The following is a 24,020-nucleotide window of genomic DNA, read 5'->3' as shown; positions in this document are numbered from 1 at the left end:
CAAAATAAAAAAATAGATTTTGTCAATAATTACTCATAAGTACCTACTGGGAATTAAAAATTTTCCTCCCAAAATTAGATTCACTTTCTTATCAGAAAGGATATGGAGGTTATAAATCTAATTTTTTTTCATAAACCTTATTAACATAATAAAAAAAAGCACACATTGTAAAATCAATACATTTATCACTATACTCAGAACCTCAAATATGATAGATAATAATTTAATCAGTAAGTAAATTAAAATATTAACGTATTTAGGTATGCTTGAGGTAAATATATATATAAATAAATATTGCATTTAAATAATATGTGTTAGAACATTTATCACTAGTCATTTATTCAAATAAAAATGACATACAATTATTTTTTATAATTTTATTCTTTATTTTCAACTTCATCTATTTGTATATCAGCAACACCTTTGCAATGTTTTTTTGTTCCTAAAAAAAATAGAATATTTATACTGTTTAATAATTTTTAGTAAATGAACATCAATCAGTGACATAACTCATAATTATAGAATAATTTCTACTTAAACCTTTTTTTAGGCTCATGTGTGATGGAAATAGTAAACACCCTATGGTGTTTTATTCATTAACATAACAATATAAATTATAATAGAGTAAGCCATGTCATCCCAATTTAAAATTGTCACTGATGAATATACAAATTTATCTATAAAGTTTGAAAATGTTTTATACTATTAGTATAAATGTACCTAGGTGGACATTTGGTTTAAATGATCTGAAGTTAAGGAGGTTCCCTACAATTACTATTTACAATTTCTACATGGCTAAGTAAAACTGATGTCCATCTTATTAGTTATTATAAACCATTTTCAAACTTTCTAAACAATGTTAATTAAAAACTAACCTCCAGGTAACAGATATTGGTCTGCAGTTCTTTTACGCATTTCATCAAGATTTTCACCAGCTTGTGCCCATTCGAGAACCAATCGCCTACCATACAAATGAGTACTTTGGCACATGGATTCCATAGCTGCTCTTGCTTCGGTCTTAGAATTATATTCAACAAATGCAAATCCTCTATGAGTGCCAGTTCCTATCATTTTCTTAGGCATTCTTAACCCTTTTAGTTCTCCAAAAGTTCTAAAATATTAACAATAATACAATTTCTACTCTAAAAACTATATTATAAGAAACATACTTAAATAATTCAATAACTTCTTGAATACTGGCTTGGAATGGTATATTTCGTACAAGTATTTTAGTACTTTCTTCAAATGATTTACTTTGTTTTCGATCTACAACTGTTGTACTTCTACAAAAAATTAATTTATTAAAATGTATAAAATATAACTGTGTCCTCATACTACTAACTGTAATGTTCTATTTGAACGTTTAAGTTCAATAGAATGATCGTCCAACATTGACATTTGTTTGGTTTTCAATGCTTCATTAACTGATTTTTGTCTATAAAATTGAATAAAACCATAACCCATGGACAGTAATTGTCCTGGATGATTAGGGTCTTTTTTTCGAGCAACAGTAACATTTGCAATTTTTCCACAAGATTCAAAGTGCTAAACATAAATTTGATTATCAATATGGTATTTTTTTCTAAAAATATATATAACATAATTAATTTTTTATACTTTTGTGATATGTTCTTCTGTAGTATTAAAATTGATGTTTTTAATAAATAATGTGGTATCGGGTTCAGGCTCATCAATATCATCTACAGTTTCTTTAATGGTAGAATTTGAATAGGTTTGTTCTAAAATTAAAATTAATGTAATGAAACTTTATCCTCTTAAAAGGTATTTTTAAATTATTGTTTACCATTTATATTTTGAGGAGCATCAGTGAAAACTTTATCTGGTGCCCACTCTAAATAAAGTGGTAAATGTTTAAATTTAGAATAAGCAAGTTGACGAAATGCTGTTTTAGCTTCCGAGTTTTGTACAAATTCTATTAATCCTGTAACAAAACAACAATATCATTGTTAAAAACTAGATTAAACAATAAATCTTTAAACTTTAATTACCAGAGACACCACTTGGTGGTAATACTACCCTGCTTACTAAGCCATACTTGGAGAAAATGTCTTTTAACTCAAGCTCAGTTGTATCAGCAGGTAAATTTTTAACCAAAATAACATTTTTGCTTCGATTTATCACAGTCTACAAAAATAAATATTAAATACAAATAATTGAATATTATTACAAAAAATATTTTTCATTATATTTTGGTAGTTATAATTTTTTTTACTTTTGATATTTTTGTATGACAATATGCATTTTTAATTTAATATTCTTGAACTGAATAATATGAGTTTATAAAAAATAATTATACAAACATTGAATTTTAACTTTAATTAGTTATAACTAGTAAGTTAAGTAGTAAATGTTTATATGTAACATTATTCTGCTTTGGAATAAAAAATAAAAAATTTATTCAAAAACTGTAATTAAAAATGTACATATATATTTGGAAATAACTTAAAATTATGCAAAAAAAAATATTTTTAAAATAATTAGCTCATATTACAAGCTTGAGATATACATTTGATTAATTTAAAATTTGATAAATTTAAGTAGGACTTACTTGATTAAATATATCTAGTTTAACACCATGATTTTCTAGGTAAATTTTTGTATCTGAAACAATTTGTGATTCCCCAAGAGCTAATCTAACAGCAGCATTATCACCAGTAAGTACCTAATGACATAGGATTAGATTAATTATTTGTGTACACAAATAATAATTACTAATTTAGCATTTACATTTTCTTTAGTAGTATTATAAGTTTTAGCAATAATATCAGCAACTGCATTTTGTCCTAAAAATAGACTATTCCAGTTGTGAGATAACCCTGCTTCCGATTTTAATTTTGCCATTTTTTTCTTTTTAAATGAACTGCCTTCATTAGTTGTTTCTAATTGTAGTTTAATAAATGTTTTGAATATTAAAAAAATAATTAATAATTTCAGTAATCATTACAAATAAATAATTTATCATATAAAAATTAAACAATTACCATCTTCTAAATTAATTTTTGCCTTTCCAGGTAATAAATGCATCATACGCCCATGAAATATTGTACCATCTAATTCAGTATATGCTTTCACAGCATGTTCGGGCATAAGATAGGTAATTAAACCATAACCTTTGACTTGTCGAGATATTTTATCAATGGGAATTATAACTTCAGTTACAGGACCTATAGAATTTAATGGTATATCAGCTTATATATATAGATAAAATAAAATAATTACTAAATTTTTAAAATTAAAAAATATACCATATTTTTCAAATATTGCTTGTAATTCTTCCTCTGTAGTAATGAATGGTAAATTTCTAATAAATATGCGCCCAGATTCTGCAATGCTCTCTTCATGTACCAAACTATCAGTTTGTTTCTGCCAATCAGGATTTCTTTTATTATGGTTATTGTTTTCTTCTTCTTCATCAGCTTCATTTTTCATTGGGTATAATAGTATTCGTTTTCCATCTAGAATTTAACAAATAATATTCATACAACGTTAACCAGTTATTCAACATCTAAACATACTTAAGAAACTCTTATTTTTAATGAGACATTGTTCTGCGTCACATTTATTTTTGAATCCAATATAAGCCACGCCTTTGATTTTAGGTGGTAAACGTATAGAATCTAATTTCAGTGGTTTGAAAAATTCTTTCAACATGGCCTTTTTTGCTTTATATGGTAAACCACGAATTACAATTGTATGATATTCTGTTTTAGTTCCTGGACTTTTCAAAACCTCTGCTTCAGATTTCTTACCACTTTTTATTTTTAAATACTAAAAAATATTATGACATATTCAATAATATTATAAATGCATATTTATAATAATTTAACAAACTTCAAAATCAGATATATCAGCATTTGCAACTTTATTTGTAGATTCTTCCTCTATTTCTTTTTGAGTGGATGACTCTTCAACTTTATCTTCATTTTTTATATCTTCAAGGATTTTTTCTTGTCCATGAGCTTCCAAGAATTCAGTAAACATAGGATCATTTAAGTGCTAAAAATATTTTCATATGTTTAGTATTTCAACAAACTTAGTATCACCTTTTTTACATTATTACATAAACAGCTTTCATATGACATAGAATTTATATATAGTAAAAATAGTTCATAATGATATTTTTTGCAGTGACATATTAGATTTAATGACATAAAACATAAAGTCCAAGCTAAACTATGATGTTCTAAATTCTAATCTTCATAGCTTGTTATAGCTATAGCCTATAGGCCACACCTTTTTGTACAAAAAAAAATGCAGAATGTGCAACATAAATTTCAAAAAGTGTAATATGTATAAAAATTACTTGGAAATAGCTTAAATTGCCCTAAAAAAAATTTAAATTCGCAGCTTCTATTTGATTTGAAATAGAAGATAGATTTAAAGCTTTTTGGATATGAGAATAGTCATGAGAACAATTAATTTTAAGAATATATCAAGTTTAGTAATTTACATTGACATTTTTCCAGTATTAGAAAGTCTGCAATGATGAATAAATGTTAAACCCAAACGACAAAACTATATTCAATTAAAGGACAAACTAATTATTAATAAAAACATAGTTTAAATTTGGTGTACATTTTTTGAATAAAATCAAGAACTTTGAGTGCTTTACAGTATATATTCTTAATATTTAGTCTTGGATATAACGAGGAATAAAGCAAAATCCAAGAAAAATCAATTTACCATGGGTACAGAAACATTATTGATCAAATAATTTGCTCATTCGAAGAAACTAATTAGTATAAAAAATATATATATAGAATATCTTAATTTGTGATCAATATATATGGACAATAATAAATTTATTTATTTAAGAGTATAAGAAATATAACTACATTGTTTAGTTTTAGTTAATAATTAATAATAGAATTTTTAAAACCATGATTCATATTTAAAATAAAAGATAAAATTTTGATTTCTAGTTTTATTTGACATTGGGTTTTGTTATTATTTTTAATCAATTAACTACAAACAATAAATCTATACATATTATATTATAGAAAAACAAATTCAATTTACTGGACTTATGAATTATTTTAATTAATTAACCTAAGTTTGATTAAGTTTTAAAATTATAGTTTGTACCAATTTTTAGATAATTATCATATAGTATATACCTATACAAGCATAATTCAGTGTCAAGCACAATATACTCTTGAGTTTATCAACTAGAGTTACAAAACTCGAGGACTTAAGACTACTCGTTTTGAAGCCTTAGAGTTTCTTTAGCTTTTAAGGTAAACTATGAATTTAGAGGTAGTGATAGGAGAGAACTAATTATTAGTTGATATAAGTATAACAACAAAATTTCTATAGTAAATTACAACTGCAACATTATAAATACCTGTTTTAATTTGTCTTCTACTTCAGGTTTGAGTTTACTTTTTTTTTTAGTCTTAGGTTTTGTTTGGATTATAACTTCTTCGGAATTAGCAGTACCATGTTCTTTTTTATAGGCTGTACTGTCAGGTGCATATTTACTCCATGATCTGGGTTTATTATCATCTCCTAATGATCAATTAAAAAAACACACATATATTATAAAACAAGAACAGCAGAGTGATCACAATTAATAATTATTTGAAATATTTACCTAATTCAGTACATTTTTCTACTTTTATACGTAAAGAATGGAGAAAGGTATTGTCAAAATAATCTAAAGCTGCTTTAGCTTCTTCTTCATTTTGAAAACCAACAAAAGCAAAATGACGAAATTTTCCTGTTTTCGTATATTTAAGTTGGACATCAGTAATAATTCCTTTTTCACTGAAAATTTCTCTTAATTTGTCATCGGTTATCTAGAAATATTAAAAAATATTAAAATTATTATTAAAATTTGATGATCAAAAATCTCTGTAAGCTTAACTTACGGATTTTGGTAAATTTTTTACGATTAAACGAGACATTTTCGATACAACACTTGTACTTGAAGTACATGAATTAATAATGCTTAATGCTAAAGCCTTTAGTAAAGCATAATTTAGTTATAATAATTAATACATCATTTTATTGCATATTTTACTTTATTTTTTCATAATATTTATAATATTATTTATCACGTCACGTTAGGATTCACGTGTGTTTTAAACACGATTTAAGATAGTACTATCTTATATCGTGGTATCAATATTAAAAGACAGTATTTATATATATAACCTTAAATAATTTTCGAAATTTCGAAACAATTTGCCGGTGCGTAGGTAGGTAGGCGCCAATAATTTATAGATAATATCTTATTATAACTTATTGTATTGCGCTGACCAGTAAGTGGCAGATAATTGATAATATGTTAACATTTGTATATAAAATATAATTATTTTTAATTGTAACTGTGACAATGTAAATTTTATTTAAATTATTATAATCAATTAATTTATTGTAAGTTATAATGTATGTAAATTAACCATCAATTTAATCGCTATTCTGATTAGAAATTCAATTAACCTTAACAACCGTGAGTTTATTACTATAAATTATTATTATGTTGGTTAAGATGTACAGTAAATATATGTAGTATGTAGTATATTATGTAATATGTGTAATCAATTCCTGTAAAATAAAAATAATTTATAGGTACTCAAACGAAATTTAAATTTGAATTTTATACATGCTCATAGAATATGGCTGACCCATCAATTCAAACATTTTGTTGCCGTAGAGCACTTGATTATCATCCGTCTTATAAACTCATGAACGAATTCAATACAGACCGTTTTAATATGGTGTGTTTACTGTCTTCGATAATAGGAATAACTGGTGCAGCATACCAGGTAATGAGTATTCAAATATATATTTATAATGATCATTAATACAATAATACATTAATTTTAGATATTGCCAAAAATCGAGCTAAAAGTTCCAAATAGATTTTATTGCAATATCATGCAGCGAGGAAAATATATAATAATGTGGTTAGCAATAGCAGATGTCTGTGCATCATTGGGTAAAATCATTTAAACTTTGAATATTTTAGTTTGATTTTATTCATTTCACTAAAATTTTTAATCTACTTTTACATTTTTTTGATAATTAGAATATATAAATTTAATCTAATAACAAATTATAGTAGCTACATATTTATTATTTATAAAAAAAATTTAACTATCTTATTTTATTGAGATTATATTATTTTATATAGGGGTCAATTATATATTATAGAAATACTTCTAACTGGTTATTTTTATAATTTCAGGTATACTTTTAAGGTCCTGCTTAAAATTAATGCATCATTTTCAATGGTATGATGGACAACCATATACAGTTTCTTGTATATTTTTAGCAGTAAGTTTTAACTTTTAACTTTTAAATCATATAATTTCTAGGTTTCTCTAAAGTTTATTGTTGTTATCTTATTTATGAAAAGGTTTGGATACAGTACTTTTACATTGTAACTTGGTTTTGGACTTTGTTGTATGCTGTAGACATGTGGAGAGCATATCAAGATAAACGTTCATGTAGAAAATTATATCATTTTGTTGCTTGGTCAATTCCTGCCATATTTACATTTATTGGACTTTCTACTCTTTATAGACCAAATGCAAAGTATAAACTATTAAGAGAAGTCAATATACTATTTGTTTTCTGTGTCCGACCCAGAAGCAACATAGTAAATGTGTGATAAGTAGATACAAATATTGTGTTATCAGCTGTAATATTTTAGTGAATAAATTTATTATTAAACTTACTGGTAAGAATATTATCTAGGGTATATCATAAACTTTTTTTAATATTTTAAGTTAAAATTGAGTACATCTATGTAAGATATTACGTTTTTATAATTCCTATTACTTGCTTTGAAATATCAATAAAAGCTTATAAGTGATATAAATGATATTATTACCTTTACGGTTGATATTATATTAATTACTCCAATATTAAAGCTAATAATACAAAATAGTATTTTCTAAACTGAATTTTGTTGTGAGTTGGTCAAAAATGAATGGTACACTGACATTCTCTTAAAAAATGTTAATGTTCAGTTAATTTAATATAATTCTTAATATCTACTAATTTTCTTTTAATTATTTTAGCTGTCACAATTTGAGCCCTAAAGAAAATTTTGTTATGAAGTTTCTTCCAAATTATTTTTTTACATTTTTGCCAGTCATTGTTGTTATGGTAGTCAACCCAGTGCTATATTCTTTATCCACTGGATATATTTATCACATAATAACTTCATACATGGCACAATACTCTACAAATGAACGGAAAATGTTGGACTTATTTAAACAGAGATTTGCATTAATTAATTTAGGATTTTATTTATGTTGGGCACCCAATTTAATCAATGCAGTAATAGTATGGACATCTTGGGATAATCTACCAAATGGAGTTATGCTTATACTTTGGTATCTAATGGTATGTACATTCAAGTATATTATTAAAAAAAAGGTTTTATTATGAAATACATAATAATTTTTTTATAAATATCTATAATCAAATATTATATACATACATTTTTATATTTAATATCAATTTTATTTTCAGGCTATTTTGAATCCTATGCAAGCGTTTTTCAACAGTTTTCTATACAACTTACTTGAGCATACTGAGCAAATCTGTTGTAAATGTTTTAGCACCCAAAATAGAGTTCAGGAAATAGTAGAATGTAGACCTTTATTAATAGCTATTGTAAAAGGTTCAGCAAATTCAAATGGTTATGAAATAATTGAATAATTGAATTTAACAATTAATAACTAAACCCAAACAAATATTTGTTAAAAAATTTAAAAAATGTTCAAGACATATTTTGTATTTATACTAGTTATTAATTCTCTGCATTTATAATTTTAATATGTATTATGTTTTTTTATTGTACCATAAAGTTATATATCAATAATTTATAGCTGTGAACAAAATATTTTTTTGTTAGGCATTTCCATTGTATTAATTTTTTGGTATGTATGTAATTACTATATTTTTAACAATTGCATTAACTATTTTATTATTGTATTTATACACCTCAGACTGACAATAAGATATATTAGCATGTTTTTTTTAAATATATATAGCTGTGCATCTTTATATTTTATATATTAGAAAATGAAAAAAAAAAATTTTAAATATGTTATATTCTTATTTTATTTTATTTCTTGTTTATACATTTGAATGTGTATGTTTTTTTTTTTGTAATTTAATTGAATAAAAATATTTAACTAAATCAGACTAATATTTGTAAAAATAATATTAAAAAAAAAAATCAATTTGTATTCAATATTTATAAATTACAAGTTAAAATATAATTTTTTAAAAAATATTTCAATAGTTTATTATTATTGATACTATTCTTAATTTGTTTTTTCTATCAACCCTATTGTACATGTATCATATTACATATTACAGGAGTGATTGTAACAAATACTTTTAGTCAAATTATGTCTTTGAAGGTTTGAAAGGCCAAGTCTGATATTTTGGTTACTCGGAATGTTTTGAAACAAAGTTACTCCATTGGTACTGTTTTACATTATTGTATAATGAAAAATAATTAAATTTATAAATATAATATCTAAACCACAAACTAAGAATTTTTGTACTCGTGTATCTAAAAGTAAATATAAATGCATTTTTTCATCCTTACACTCTTATAGGGAGGAGAGGCGAACTTCATACATTATATATATTATATAAATACACAAATTACTATAGGTAATATAAATTATAAAAATTTGATGGAAAAAATGCTATATGAGGGGCGACTAGCCTATTCGTCCTCTCCCCTGAGGACGCCCCTGGAGCATTGGCACTAGCCAGAGATGGTCTCGGTTTCCATGATCTAGTGACTCGTAGTCTGGTTTGTAAGTGCCTGGTTGACAAATATTTTTGGCTCCTTGATTGCTGAGTCCTAGGATACCACTACACCTACCTCCATCGCTAGTATGAAAATTATGAGGCTGCTTGGCCCTTACGGAGTCCAAGATTAACTAGCTGCTGTTGCCTGTTACTGTCTTGCTACAAGCTCTCAAGCATTCCTTTTTTTCTTTTAGATTTAGGAGTAAATTAAGTTTGCATTTAATTAATATGATATCGTATTCTTTGACCCACTTTGACCCAATAAGCAATTATTGGTAATCAGTAGGACGTGAGTTAAATATATTGTATTGGGAGTCGGCCGTTTGAGCAGCAATGGTTTTGATTTAATAATTATCGTTCTAATGACATCAATGAAAATTATTTCTATACTTTTAAAACAATCGATAATTATAATTACACACCAGTAAACCACAAGGACGACATCTTCTTTACTACTTTAGACTTAAGTATTAAACTATTTATATTTTATACTATTATTATTATTATTTGAACTGATAAATTATTCGATTATTTTATCATAAATTATTTACCTACCTAATTGTATTATTATTTTTATTGATATAAACTATAAAGTAGTCAGTAGTATACGGGTGTTGAGATAAAAAAGCATTCGATTATTCCCATCACTATTCTTTACGGTTTTAACGATATAATACGGCACTCCCCGACCCCCGAAACCTAATGAAATGTAAAGCTTTCTTATCACCACTAGTCGAACGATTCGTATGAAATACGATTACTGCCTTTCACGTGCTTTCACCTAGCTTTGGTCATAGAACATAATGTTCTATGGAAATACTTAGATTCAATCAAGGTCGTACCACAGAATAATATTCTATTGGTAGTACTTATAATGGTAAATGGATTATAATTTGATAAAACAAAATTATAATAATTTTTTATTGATAATTATTGTAAATGTTTATGTAATTTTTTCTACAAATTTTTATTTGTTTTCTGTTTAAATTACTATCAAATTTTAATAAATTCTTGTATAATATAGATATTTTCGTATCTATACTGATAGATAAACATCATTTACTGCAATATTTATATTATATTAATTGATCAATAACTATATTATATAATATCATATTTAAATATTTACTGTACACACTTAAATAATTTTAAATCATGTTAAAAATTTTAAGAAATCAATGTTCTCCTTTCATTGTACAAATGCACTACCTATCTGGGAAAGTAGTAAACAAACAGTTCATGAAAAAAACAAAACCTATACTACTTTGTAAGTTTCTGATTTTGGTTGATTATGATTACGAATTACGACTATAATAAAAATGCATATTAAAATAAATTGATTTATATTCAATCAATTTTATCAGGAATGAAGCACATATATTATTTTTACCTACCATAATAAGGCCTTTACTAGACATATTTTGAGTAAAAGCTTACATTTAAATTATTTATATTTTCAAATTTAATTATAAAAATCTAATATTATAATCATAATTATATTATATTTTACTTATATCAGATTCCTTGCATGTTTTTCAATAAAACTTTTCAAATATGTCCAGTCCAGCTTACTCTACTACTAATATGGTTGTGTCATTGTTTTTAATTTGTCCTAACCTTATTTTCCTTTAATCAAATATAATAGATTACTATATAATCTATATTGAAAATTAAATCCATTGGCCATTGCTCTAGTAACCAAAGGATAAATTAAACAGTACTTATAAGTTGTAATAACAATACTTAATTCAAAATGTTTCAATGTTTAAGATAAAGCCAAATCAAACTCTTGCTCACTTATTCAAAATCGCAGTTTTGCTGGCACGTCTCCACCATTAATTACAGATATTAATTATGAAAAATTGAAAGATTTTATCAACCAAAATGATGTATTAATTATTGATGTACGTACTAAAGAAGAATTAGCTGCCACAGGAGTTTTACCAAATAGCTATAATATTCCACGTGTGTTAACACATTAATATTTTTTTAATTAATATTAGTTTGAATACTTACTTATATTTTTGTTTTTATTTTAGTCGATGAGTTAAATACTGCATTTGAATCTGCACCTGAAAAATTCTTAGAAAAGTACAATATTCATAAACCAGATAAAGATCAAAAAATTGTTTTTTCTTGCGCTAAAGGAATAAGGAGTTTAAAAGCATGCCGTTATGTTGCAGACTTGGGTTATAAAAAGTATATATTTTTGAATAACCTTAATTTATACAGACATGATAATTGAAACTTATTTAGCTAATTTGATTTTAGTCTTTTCAATTATACCGAAGGATGGTTTGGATGGGAGTCACACAAATGAAAAAATATATATGTACCATTTATATTTTTATTAGTCAGTACTCAGTGTATGTCCTAATAGCAAGTAGACTGTTATCGTTTTAAAATTGTATTTTTTATTTATGATTAATTAACAATATTCAACGTTATACAAACCTAAATAGTTTTGTAGAAATTTATCATAAATACTATTTAGGGTTTAAACCTTAACTATTCAATTACCTTTATATTTAGGAAAAGGTGATGAAAAATGTCTTAATGTGTTGGTGATAAATACAATGCTAAATATAAAGTAATAAATATTATTAAGATGTTTAATAAATGATCTAATATACCTATGAATATATAAAATTATATTCATTTTATCACATAAACTATTAAGTAATAACTAATAACAAATAATAAAAAATGATGCATAGGTATTTTAAAATGGAGACAGTAAATATCGCTTTAGGCGAATATCATATTATATTTAGTCTTTATAAATAATAAATTGTTTGAAATAAAAATATTTATATATATTTATATGTTTTTAATTTATAGATTGAAAATATAATAGCATATGTTTGTATGAGTTCATACAACTGTAAGAGTAGATTGTAGCATTGTAAATACATAATTATATAATTAATTATTTATATATATATATATATATATATATATATATCATAATAATTTTTAATTAATCTGCGTCAAAGAATTTTTCAATAGAAATTACATAAACTTTAAATTGTTTGTGAGGAGGTAAAGAATTAAATATCACTTCATCTTTTTCATTTTTATATTCTTCATAATTCAAGGAATAGATGCATTGAAATCCTAGTTTCTCTGCTGCACTAGCAGAAAAATAACTACTACAGTCGACGCGGACCATTGAGCATTTGTTTTCTAATGCCAACTCCCTGAAATTTAAATTTAAAACCTTAAATAACCACAAATAATAATATAGATAATATCATATTATGTAACAAATATTAAAATAAATACAAATTCAATTGATTTTATTTTATTGGAAAATTGTATTGTTCAGAATAACTAGAAGAATATTTGCACAATTTGAGTTTTAAATTTGGAGGAGCTATTATAATTTGTATGTATACTGTGTGTATGCTCCCTGAGATATATAAAGGTGGAAGCGGATGTATACAAACCATTTTGAGGGACTTAGCCCCCAAGCCCCTCTAAAATTGCACTTATGTAGAAGAATCTACCTTTCTTAAATCTAAAAATAATATGAGAATATTTGTTTTATTTTCTAATGTATAATATCACCATTTCATATATTTTAAATGATTTTGTAAATGTTGAGTGGCAAACTTGGGATGTCATGAAATGTAAATGTGTTAATCAAAAATGAAAACAAATATTGTTTAATATATACCCATTACTCAATACATACGTTAATATTTGTATATTAATAGATACCTATATAATTTAGTAACAATTAAATGTGTACTCTATATACTGATTCACAAAAAGTTATCCATATGGGTGGTGTTAATTCAAAAAATTAAGTATACTAAGTGTCAATAATGATTTCTACTTCACAAAATAAATAAAATGAGTTTATATTACATAAACTAAAACGTCTAATACCTATGTTATAATTGTAGTTCTTGAAATGGATATTCGATATTGGCCTAAAGTTCGATTACACTATACCTAGACGGCTAGACACCATAGGCTATAACCTATATATAAATTAGGTATGTATACAATATATGTATATATATATATACCTATGAATATAAATAGTTTTATGAATATAACTAAAGTAAGTATAAGTACATATTATATACAATATACATCATAAATTACAGTTGATAATTTATATTTCCTAGTTTCCTACTTAATTAGGTAGTAATTATCAATTATCATATTATATTATATAGCTTTATAGATCTGATAGCACTAAAAATATCTAGACATAGTCTATAATTATACTTATAATAGTATTATTAATAAATTATTATCATTGTGCATAATTATAAATTATAATTAGTATGCAACTATACTTAAAAATATTTACCAACGGAGTTTAGGAACAGTGTGTGGCTAACGTACTTGCATTTATAAAAAAGTGCTTTGCAAACTCCTTGACCTCTAAATTTTTCATTCACAGCGACCGCTTTAATATCCATTACCCGATTTACATCTGGATACCTTTCAAACATATTTGATTCTTGTTCGATTTTTTGAAAAAGTTTCATGAACTCATTGAATTTTAAACTTCCCACTTGATCTTTGTTGTTACTGCTACAATTACTTCGTGTTTCATTATTCCGATCAATTATTTCGTTGGTAATAACACCAATCAAATCTCCATCCGAAGAAACGGCTTTGAAAGTTAAACCTAAATTTACAAATAAGACATGTTTTTTGCTGTATGGTCTATAAATCATAAAAATTAATTAACATTTAGATAATGAATTCTTCAACGTATAAGTAGAGAAATAAATCGATTGGAGGCAGGTGTGCTATATATATATATTTAACAGAAAATTGACGTGGGATGTATGCAATAAAAGTACAAATTTAAAACAAATTATTTACACTTTTTTGTTATGTATGTTTGGTTATTATTGTTATTATTTTTGTATGAAATATAATTTCATCATATAGACTTATAATATAATACAATAATATAAAACAGTGTATGACGCTCAATGTAGAACAGTAGAACATATAGATAATATTATAATGAGAATGATAAAACCATAAATGGAAATTTTAGTTAAAAAAAAATATAAGCTTCACTCTAAAATTCTAGCTAATTCTATTTTTCCGCCATCTGCTAAAATTTTATTATTTAAATTTAAATTTCTAAATTGTGTATTTAATTATTTATTTATTTATTTATATATAAGGTCATTTACTATGCATGCCATATAATATATACTTCCCTAATTTCGAAAATTTAATTTAAATCTGAATTTTTGGAAATTTTTAGTATACCTATAAAAACCATGTTTTAAAATAAAAGCTACCTTTTCACCGTAAAAGCTAAAGCCAATCAAACGTTTAAAATGGTAATATATATAATTAAAAATGTTAACAAATAGTTAATTTCTAAATTATTAAACTATATAGATACTATTTAGATAAGTACCTACCAAGGATAATAGATTTAAAGGTATGGGTGGGAGAGGGGGTTGAAATGCTTTGGTGATTATAGAATTTATAGAAATTAATTACTAGATGTTAAAATTAAACATAATATTAGCATTTTGTACATTATAGGTTAGATTTAATATAAGTATCTATTTACTAGACTAAATATTACATCTATTTTATAATTTATTGAAAACCATTATCCAATATCCCTACTCTTTAAGGAGTATAATTATAGTATATACAATTTAATAAATGAGAAACTATAAATAAGGTTACTTAGGTACGAACTCGTTCAAATTTTGATTTACAGTAAAAAAGTTTTATTTGAAAAAAAAAGTTTATAGGTATCACCATTGGACATTCCGGTATAAATCTACAAGTATTTGAAAATTAAATTTTTTAGTATATACAAAATGTATATATATACTTGAGAAGCATAATACCTAGTAAATCACCCATCCAACGTGTATATAATATTTACTGTAATATAATTGAAATAACTTTTTTTTTTTTGTTATATGGTATACGTTTCAACATTATTTATGTATCAATTTATAATAACAGCTTACCATTGTCCAAAGTTTTGAAAAGATGATTTTGAAGTTTATCCACTGATTCGACATCTTTAAATAACTGTATACACATTATCAATGGTTCTTGTTGAAAGAAAAATTTTTTTATAAATTCGATAACTTTTTGTCTATCATTGTCATCATTGAAAGACATTGGCACGATATTATAGCTGAGACGTAGCTTGTCTATGTTGGAATTATTCATTTTCTTTAATGTATTTGTGAACTGAAATGTTTGTATTATAACTATAATACTATAATATTAGTTTTGTTTTAATTTACATAAAATATTTTATACATATGTATTATTTAGGTTACTCAAAACTTTCACTTATTATTATTAAAATACTATATATATATAATTAATATTGTACAATAATTATATATAATACATTATATACACAAAGAAAGTCAATAGATGAATTTACAATATACGTGTATAATAATATTTCTCAAAATATTATGATACGCTGTAAACATAAAAAATCGAATATTAAACAAAAATTCCTACATTACTAATTAGTAATTATTATATAGTAAGTACCTAGTCAATAATGCATGTTGATAGATAAATACATACGTACTAAACATACACGTAACGTATACTATTCAATATTTACCACTACATGAATATAAAAAACGTGTCTGTGTATATAATATATATTTATCTTAATTAACACCGACGAGCGTAATAGACATCACATTTTTAAAATTGTTTTTGTTGACTGTTGTTATCTATAGCAAGATTACCGCTATATTGTCTATATTATATTGTATATTGTATGGATACGTAATATATATATATATATATATATATATGATCACCTAAACATAATTTATAAACTGTATTATACCTAAAAATAAATGAATGTGTTCGTTGTATGGATGTCTATATTAGATATTTATTTTATGTTTCTAAATAACCTTGTAATATTATTAACAATTAAGTTTATCGTATAAGAGTATTATTAATTGTTGAGATTGCTTTTAATTTATGATTTCTATATGTGCAATTATTTAAAATATATATTAGGTAGGTGTACTGTGTAAACGTCTAATAATATAGTCATAAAAATCGATTTTTTTTTTAATTAAAACAGGTTCGTTTTTTTTTAATTTATACATTTTATAGTTTTACGTACAGCTATAATGATTAAAATGTATACAATTGTTTATTCAATTTTGTAACAGTTAATTACTATATTACATATTTTTGCTTAATACATAGTAAGTATTTATGAATGTACGATATAGTCGATACTTTAACGTCAATTTTTCAAATTTATACCCAACATCAACTAAAACATAGCTACTGGATTATATTTTAGTTCCTCCAATTCTATTTTAATTAACCTATTACATAACTATTCTTATTATTATTCCAGTTATACTAACACAATCGATAATAGATACCTAATATAGTAATATTATGTATTTTAAAGATTAATTTATGAATGTATATACATTTTATAGTAAAAACTATACTTCCAATATTCAGTTATAGTCTATAAGGGTGGCTTCTGATAAAAAATGTAATATAAAAGACTAGAAAGTTGACTAAGAAAGTTGAATTTTGAAATTTTAAAATTTCTAGTAATTTTAAATGAAATAAGAACAAACAGGAATTTTTTTCACATACCAGTTTTTGAATAAATCGATCTAGTTTATTTATGCATGTAAGTATGTAACTATTAAAAACAAATTTTCATAGTACTCTTTTATAGCAAATTTTTTTATTTATAGTATATTAGTATAGTATAATACAATATTTTGACTCCTTTTGAGCAATTTATAGACATTTTAAATTCACAACTTTTTTTCTCTAAATGTCAATGAAAATTTTTTTTTGTGATCAAAAAGCTTATAAATTTTAAAATTTAATACAAAGTTCCTTATAAATTTTTCATAACCATTCCATTAAAAACTATTGTAAATGCAGTCACTATTATATATATATATATATATATATATATATCGTTTAATTGTAACGAAATTCGCCCAAATTGCTGAAATTTATAAAATATTTTGTAATCAAAATTTACTAAAATTTTTAATTAGTCCAAACTATAAATTCACACAAAATGCATGCTGTACACGTCTTTACTTATAATTATTTTGGCGTATGGTATGATGCAAATCTGGAAATGCGTCAAAACCTTCTCAAACCCTCAAGAGGCATTGGGAGCATACGCCAGTTGCCCTCAAAAGTACCTTTTTTTATACTAATTCCCCCAAACTATCTAAAACAAAATCCACCAGTTGCCCTCATATATTATTAGATATATACATGATTATAATACAAATATATAAAATTGAGGAGGTAAATATGTAAATAATAATAATATTTATAATAAAAGGATAAATATAATTAGTATGAGTGGCATACAATGTAATTTTTTAATAAGGTAAAATAGTATAAAATGATAAAAACAAATTGATTTGTAATTACCTATATATATAAATTATATAATGTGTAGTAAGTATTATAATTTTTAGCATAAAAAATAGTATAAAATAATAGTTTAAAATTTATAAAAATTATATAAATAATAAGTACAATAAAATAATAAATATAATAATTATAATTATACATAGACGCATCTAAAATTACGCACTCAGGTAAAATGTTCTCTTTGTATCAAGTGAGTTATTATTATTCGGAGTGTCTGAATTGGTTCCGAAACGTGCGAGTTGGTTCCCGCGTTGTTAAAAATTATGGCTTAATAATAATAATAATAATAATAATAATATACGTATGTTTAATTCTGCTTCTGGCTTCTGCATAGCATCAATGCCATTAAACGCTAAATCTAATTAATGTTAAACGTCAAACACTATTATAAAAACTATAGTAGTATTGTAGTCATTATAGTAGACAGTAATTTATAGTACGTATAGTCGTAAAGGTACTAGCAAAACATACCCGATACTGATCTGTATTAAAAAAGACCGAGTTCAATGATATAGTACCGTCGTCAACTAATTCATATCGATTTATTATATCGATTTTATACTTAAAACCATGAGTAAGTAAATACTAAATTATTTATAACGTTTGATGGAAAACTCTATAAACGTTTAAATTGTTTAAAAGTTTGTTTATCTAACATTTAATGTTTACATTTTTTATAACGGTAAACAGTTTTTTTTAAGACCGGTAATACAATATTTTAGGGAATAAATCCAAAATATCACCAAATAATAAATCATCAAATGAACCGTGTTTAAATTTTAGTTGTTATATTAGAGTGGTCCCAATGGTCCCACGCACGTAGACTTTTAAAGCCTACATAAGACATATACACCCGTCCTATTTAATTATTAGTCCTCTAGATATCCTCGACTCTCGAAACATCTTATAACAACAGATAAGCAATGATAAAAATTATTCTACCATTTTTACCAATTCTAAACACACAGCTGGTTACACATAATATATGTAACACGCTACACGCGTACATTTACATACTACCCGCTACCGTACACGCATGTCTTAGGACTAAGATTGAGGGTTTTAATTAAACAAAATTGTATAAATTGTTTGAGATTAAAATATCGGTATATGTTGTAATAATTTTTATAATAATACTAATTGCTATTAAAGGTCTGACAGGTCTGTGATTGGAAGGTGAGATGGAGGTCCTGCAACTGTAGCAAATTATTATTATTTATTAATATTAATTATAAATACTATGATATTACATTAACTTGCTTTTATAACTTGTCATCAGTTCACAAAAAAATATAGCTAATATGAGATATACTAATAACTGTACTGTACATTGTACAATGTATATATAACCCATTTTTTATTATGTACCTAGCGCGATGGCACAAACTCAAATATAAATAGGGATAGGTAGCATACTAGCATATCCAATGGAAAATATACCAAATCTGGCACCTACCAAATTGCATTCAAAAATAGACCCGCTTCATCCCTCACAACCCCTTAAATAAAATCTTTTAACTAACTAATAATTATAAGTATAATATTTACAATATATTAAGTTTTAAACTACAAATCATTTTTTTATTTAATCTTAATACCTATTAAAGGTACATACATTTAAATAAAACACAAGTACTCGCCTCAAGGGCGTCATTTCGAGTTTTTTTGCGAGTTATATCAAGCAGGCCATTTTAAAATTTCACCAGGCCATATAGAAATAGACACACTACGTATATGTACATTATTCTGCTTAGAATTATTAATTATTTCCATACATCATGGACCGAATCAAAGCATCATCAACATAAAAATAGTAAAAATAAATTTGAAAACTAAAATATAATAAAAATGTATAGCACAATATTTATTTATAATCAATGCAATTTAAAGCTGTAATCACGATTGACAATATTAATAAATGTTAATAAAAAAATTTAAATTAAATTAAATTTTAATCATATTAATAATCGTGCATTATTTCATCAGAGTGCAGGCCAATTGGAACTATTTTAATAGTAAGGGGTGCAATCGCAAACCCTGATCCCCCTCTCCAAATGACACCCTTGACTCAGTTTAGAATAATATTTAAATATATAAAATATAAATGCTTTACGTTTTACTACAAATAAAACTTAAGCAATAAGAATAACTAGTGTTAGTATTTTGTTTTTAATTATGATTATTGTCTGGCTTAATAATTAAATTTATATTCACTAGAGAACTGCAGTTATTACATACTGCTGATGTATAATAAATAAATGGAAATTAACAAAATAATGTTTTTCTAATATGCTGCTATTATTTGCAAATGTATTAATTTCAGCTTATGTATCAATTTGAACATAATTTTCACACAAAACTACGAAAGTACCATTGTCTATTAAATTTTCAAGTCAAAAAATTCATACCCTAGAACGGCTAGAAATTTCTAATTTGCTCCACTCTATGTATGTTTATACATATATAAGAATATAATTTATAGCGTATAGGTGTCAAAATATATACTGACTTAAAAATAATATAAATAAATAAATAATCTAAATATCATACTTATTTTATTTTTAAAACCAGATTTTCATTTAAAACTAACATTTTAAATACGAATTATGATACATACCTTATGCTGTATGTCTGTAATACATCTAAGTCACAGTGGAGATTTTTGGTGTCACCGATATCTCTATAACAGTACAACGGTACTTATATATATATATAAATCAATTATATATCGATTAATCAATTTGCTGCTGTAATTAATTAATTAATATATATATATATATATATATAGTTTAAGTTTTTAACATGTAACTTTCTACTTCCAACACAAGTTATGCTTAAAGGTAGTAGATATTACAATGTTTTTTGTTTAATAAAAAAAAAAAATATATCTACATATCTAAGGTATATCTCTATAGGCGACTACAGCTTTATATAATTATATTAAAGTATAATACAGCAAACTACAATTAACTGTAATTAATTAGTCGATATTTTAATAATAAATATAGGTTCCGATCTCCGGTACTCCCTCTTCACGACATTCGTCACTCATGCCTAGTACCTATATTATTATAGTCAATTATCTAGTCACATTCGAATTATTATTGAGAGATCGTTAGTCGTCACGACGTCACTAAATTATCGTCAGTGTATGCGCGTGTATAAAAATAATTTAGTCAGGCGAGTGTACATATTTTATAACAGTCGTGAAATATTATGTTATAAGAAAGCTGTTGCGGCACCGTAATATTTGCATACCTATTATACCTAAATATACGTACGTCACCATTCGCTTTTAGACTAGTTATAGTTCTCCATCGATCGAGTATAGAAACAATTTATTTATATCAATCATTCAATCGTAATGTCGGTCTATGAGAATGTAGACTATGATGGCTTGTTGGCAAAAATTGACCAAAAATCATTTGTGATCGATGTCCGTGAACGTCACGAGCTTGCTGCGACTGGATCGTTACCCAACAGTATAAATGTTCCACGTAATATAACACATAAATTTAATATTATAATATTTTATACAATAAAATATGTCAATTTATAAATCGTACGTAATATTACCTAACTTATACATTTTTAGTGAATATCATTGACTTCACGATAATAGTCTTTAGGATTTTAGGCGTGTCATCTATTTTAGAGTGAATGTTTATTTTATTTTATTTTATGTAAGATTATTTTCTTAAACATTCACATTTTAATGGGCGTTGCCGCGTTATAATTTACGAATACTATGCATCTACAAATTAATATAATATGGGAAATCAAAAATTACAATTCATATGTTCACACCTACTCAACACTTCAACAGTGACAGTCAACAAGCTCACGACAAAAACATTTTGTACATAATTATTAATATTTTACTAACACCAGACAAACACTATTGTTGTAGTAGATAATATAATGTTTGGTATTATCTTTTATATGGACCTATAATGAGTACTGACTAGAGCGACTACTACTTAGTAACAATATGAACTATAGAGTAGGTTGTAGGTAGTACTTATAGTGACCTATTTTATAATTTTTAAATTGGTATGGTATTGCTTACTAACACGGTGTTTTCATATGCGGGACTGCATGTGAACAACAATTTAAATTGATTATTATTTCAGTTGGCGAGTTAGAAAATGATTTAAGTTTGCCTGCTGAAGTATTCGAGAAAAAATACAACGTGCCCAAACCCGACAAAGATAACAACGAAATCGTATTCTCCTGTGCCCGGGGAAATAGAAGTCGCCGTGCAGCTGAAATCGCTTTCAAACTAGATTATAAAAAGTAAATACTTCTATTGTTAACATAATTGGTTTAGTTTCCCCACGCAAATTTCATTTTTTTTTTTTTTATCGAAACTTATGTAACTCGGCGAGTTATGAACGATGGTGCAATCAAAATATTTGCATCACGAGTGTGAGGTTTTCAAAAATTAAAAGGTATAATATTGCTTACCTTTTTTTGTTTTACGGATCAAATCTTGTTTGAATAACGACAACAAATGTACAAATGAACAATTTACTTCCAGGCTATTTTCGGTGTAGAAAAACATTCCCCTACCAATTAATTTTTTAATGCAGATATTTTCCCATTAATTTTTTTAAGAATAATTATAGACGTATATTTTAATTTTGAATGATCATTGCCTATTTAATAATTAAAAACAAAAATAATATAAAAATAATAAGTAATTTTAAAACAAATATTATGATTTATGGGTAATAATAATATAATAACAATTATATCTTACAAAAACTCATTGTAATTAAGGTACTAGAAAAAGGTAAAATAAGTACAATGGTACAGTTAAGTGTAATTAACTGTACAATTGTTTCCAAAACCCCCATCAAATACTTAGACTATTAAAATATGTATCTATATTTATATTTATGGTAATACTTGGAAATATATTCTGTTTAACATAATAAGACAATAAATAATAATTAGCATGAGATAAATAAAAATAATTTTGTATTCAAATAACTTTTTAAAAGATGTGAACTAAAAATGTAAAATGTAACAGTGTAATACTAATCGAAAATAGTCTGGGTATAGGAGGGGGGAAACCATGAAGGTTTGTTCATTTACTTGTACCCTATTCTAATACTAATGTATACAGCATAATGCCTAATCTATAGTTTGACATTTCAGGTTATTTAATTACACAGGCGGTTGGGCCGAATGGTCGGTAAAATATCCAACTACATAAAAGATTATTATTCTAATACTAGAAAACAACAAAATTAAATATTAATAAGCAATACATTGTACATATTATACTCTAAGTAGTAAAGTAGGTATCTATTACTTTTTACCTACTACATTGTGATGATAAGTGACAAGATGTCATATTTAAATCATAAAAAATTTGCAGTCATTTTTTAGTATAATAGCCACAAATATCAACTATAATTGTGGAGGATTTGGGAATCTATCTAATATCTAATTACTTAATAGTTACTAGTTTACTATTGTCTATTATAGCCAATAATGTTCCCAATGGAACACGGAACATTTTCTTAATTGACTACAATTATTATTTATTATTTAGGAACTACCTACCAATAGTATAGTATATTTCCTTATGTCTCAATGCCTGTATATCTAATGCGATTTATCTTTTTATATGCCTAATAATTTTAATACTTAATGGCTAGTACTTAAACATATTATAGTTGAAGTTTAGATTTTGTAATTTTTCATAGACTTAAGAAGGAAGAAAATTATAATTAGTATATTAATTTTAATCTAGTCTGTTATAT

General features: G+C 25.0%; 5 protein-coding genes across 10 annotated transcripts; 3 read left to right on the top strand and 2 right to left on the bottom strand.

Moving 5' to 3' along the window:
• Nucleotides 1–305: 305 nt before the first annotated feature.
• Nucleotides 306–6,096, bottom strand: LOC113548975 (probable RNA-binding protein 19). Its single transcript, XM_026950096.1, has 16 exons — nucleotides 5,892–6,096; nucleotides 5,615–5,819; nucleotides 5,366–5,529; nucleotides 3,853–4,017; nucleotides 3,537–3,789; nucleotides 3,267–3,476; nucleotides 3,003–3,185; nucleotides 2,749–2,900; nucleotides 2,570–2,683; nucleotides 2,010–2,145; nucleotides 1,805–1,942; nucleotides 1,618–1,739; nucleotides 1,343–1,545; nucleotides 1,170–1,283; nucleotides 876–1,111; nucleotides 306–442 (listed from the first exon to the last, which is right to left on the bottom strand). The coding sequence occupies exons 1-16, from the start codon at nucleotides 5,925–5,927 to the stop codon at nucleotides 378–380; spliced, it is 2,496 nt and encodes an 831-aa protein (XP_026805897.1). The 5' UTR covers nucleotides 5,928–6,096; the 3' UTR covers nucleotides 306–377.
• A 182-nt stretch (nucleotides 6,097–6,278) lies between these two features.
• Nucleotides 6,279–8,794, top strand: LOC113548976 (G-protein coupled receptor 143-like). 3 transcript variants are annotated; one of them, XM_026950098.1, is made up of 7 exons: nucleotides 6,279–6,475; nucleotides 6,595–6,791; nucleotides 6,853–6,964; nucleotides 7,214–7,302; nucleotides 7,385–7,563; nucleotides 8,052–8,379; nucleotides 8,509–8,697. In XM_026950098.1, the coding sequence occupies exons 2-7, from the start codon at nucleotides 6,642–6,644 to the stop codon at nucleotides 8,695–8,697; spliced, it is 1,047 nt and encodes a 348-aa protein (XP_026805899.1). In that variant the 5' UTR covers nucleotides 6,279–6,475; nucleotides 6,595–6,641. The 3 variants fall into 3 exon arrangements, with proteins under 3 accessions (XP_026805899.1, XP_026805898.1, XP_026805900.1); XM_026950097.1 differs by having other exon boundaries at nucleotides 6,280–6,475; nucleotides 6,639–6,791; XM_026950099.1 differs by lacking the exon at nucleotides 6,279–6,475 and having other exon boundaries at nucleotides 6,642–6,791; nucleotides 8,509–8,794.
• Nucleotides 8,795–10,538: 1,744 nt separating this feature from the next.
• On the top strand, nucleotides 10,539–12,213 carry LOC113560355 (rhodanese domain-containing protein CG4456-like). 2 transcript variants are annotated; one of them, XM_026966185.1, is made up of 5 exons: nucleotides 10,539–10,687; nucleotides 10,983–11,077; nucleotides 11,581–11,775; nucleotides 11,850–12,009; nucleotides 12,082–12,213. In XM_026966185.1, exons 2-5 carry the CDS (start codon nucleotides 11,011–11,013, stop codon nucleotides 12,128–12,130), a joined length of 471 nt encoding a protein of 156 aa, XP_026821986.1. In that variant the 5' UTR covers nucleotides 10,539–10,687; nucleotides 10,983–11,010; the 3' UTR covers nucleotides 12,131–12,213. The 2 variants fall into 2 exon arrangements, with proteins under 2 accessions (XP_026821986.1, XP_026821985.1); XM_026966184.1 differs by lacking the exon at nucleotides 10,539–10,687 and having other exon boundaries at nucleotides 10,765–11,077.
• Nucleotides 12,214–12,760: 547 nt separating this feature from the next.
• Nucleotides 12,761–21,033, bottom strand: LOC113560354 (dopamine N-acetyltransferase-like). 3 transcript variants are annotated; one of them, XM_026966182.1, is made up of 4 exons: nucleotides 20,864–21,033; nucleotides 15,792–16,020; nucleotides 14,173–14,461; nucleotides 12,761–13,010 (listed from the first exon to the last, which is right to left on the bottom strand). In XM_026966182.1, the coding sequence occupies exons 2-4, from the start codon at nucleotides 15,997–15,999 to the stop codon at nucleotides 12,791–12,793; spliced, it is 717 nt and encodes a 238-aa protein (XP_026821983.1). In that variant the 5' UTR covers nucleotides 16,000–16,020; nucleotides 20,864–21,033; the 3' UTR covers nucleotides 12,761–12,790. The 3 variants fall into 3 exon arrangements, with proteins under 3 accessions (XP_026821983.1, XP_026821984.1, XP_026821982.1); XM_026966183.1 differs by lacking the exon at nucleotides 20,864–21,033 and adding an exon at nucleotides 16,339–16,497 and having other exon boundaries at nucleotides 15,792–16,040; XM_026966181.1 differs by lacking the exon at nucleotides 20,864–21,033 and adding an exon at nucleotides 16,339–16,496.
• A 325-nt stretch (nucleotides 21,034–21,358) lies between these two features.
• LOC113560356 (rhodanese domain-containing protein CG4456-like) lies at nucleotides 21,359–23,995 on the top strand. Its single transcript, XM_026966186.1, has 3 exons — nucleotides 21,359–21,743; nucleotides 22,380–22,542; nucleotides 23,410–23,995. The coding sequence occupies exons 1-3, from the start codon at nucleotides 21,611–21,613 to the stop codon at nucleotides 23,465–23,467; spliced, it is 354 nt and encodes a 117-aa protein (XP_026821987.1). The 5' UTR covers nucleotides 21,359–21,610; the 3' UTR covers nucleotides 23,468–23,995.
• The last annotated feature ends 25 nt before the right edge of the window (nucleotides 23,996–24,020 follow it).

This window comes from Rhopalosiphum maidis, chromosome 4, assembly GCF_003676215.2.
Source record: "Rhopalosiphum maidis isolate BTI-1 chromosome 4, ASM367621v3, whole genome shotgun sequence".
In the NCBI taxonomy this organism is placed as follows: domain Eukaryota; kingdom Metazoa; phylum Arthropoda; class Insecta; order Hemiptera; family Aphididae; genus Rhopalosiphum; species Rhopalosiphum maidis.
This window is presented reverse-complemented; position numbering and strand designations above follow the sequence as displayed.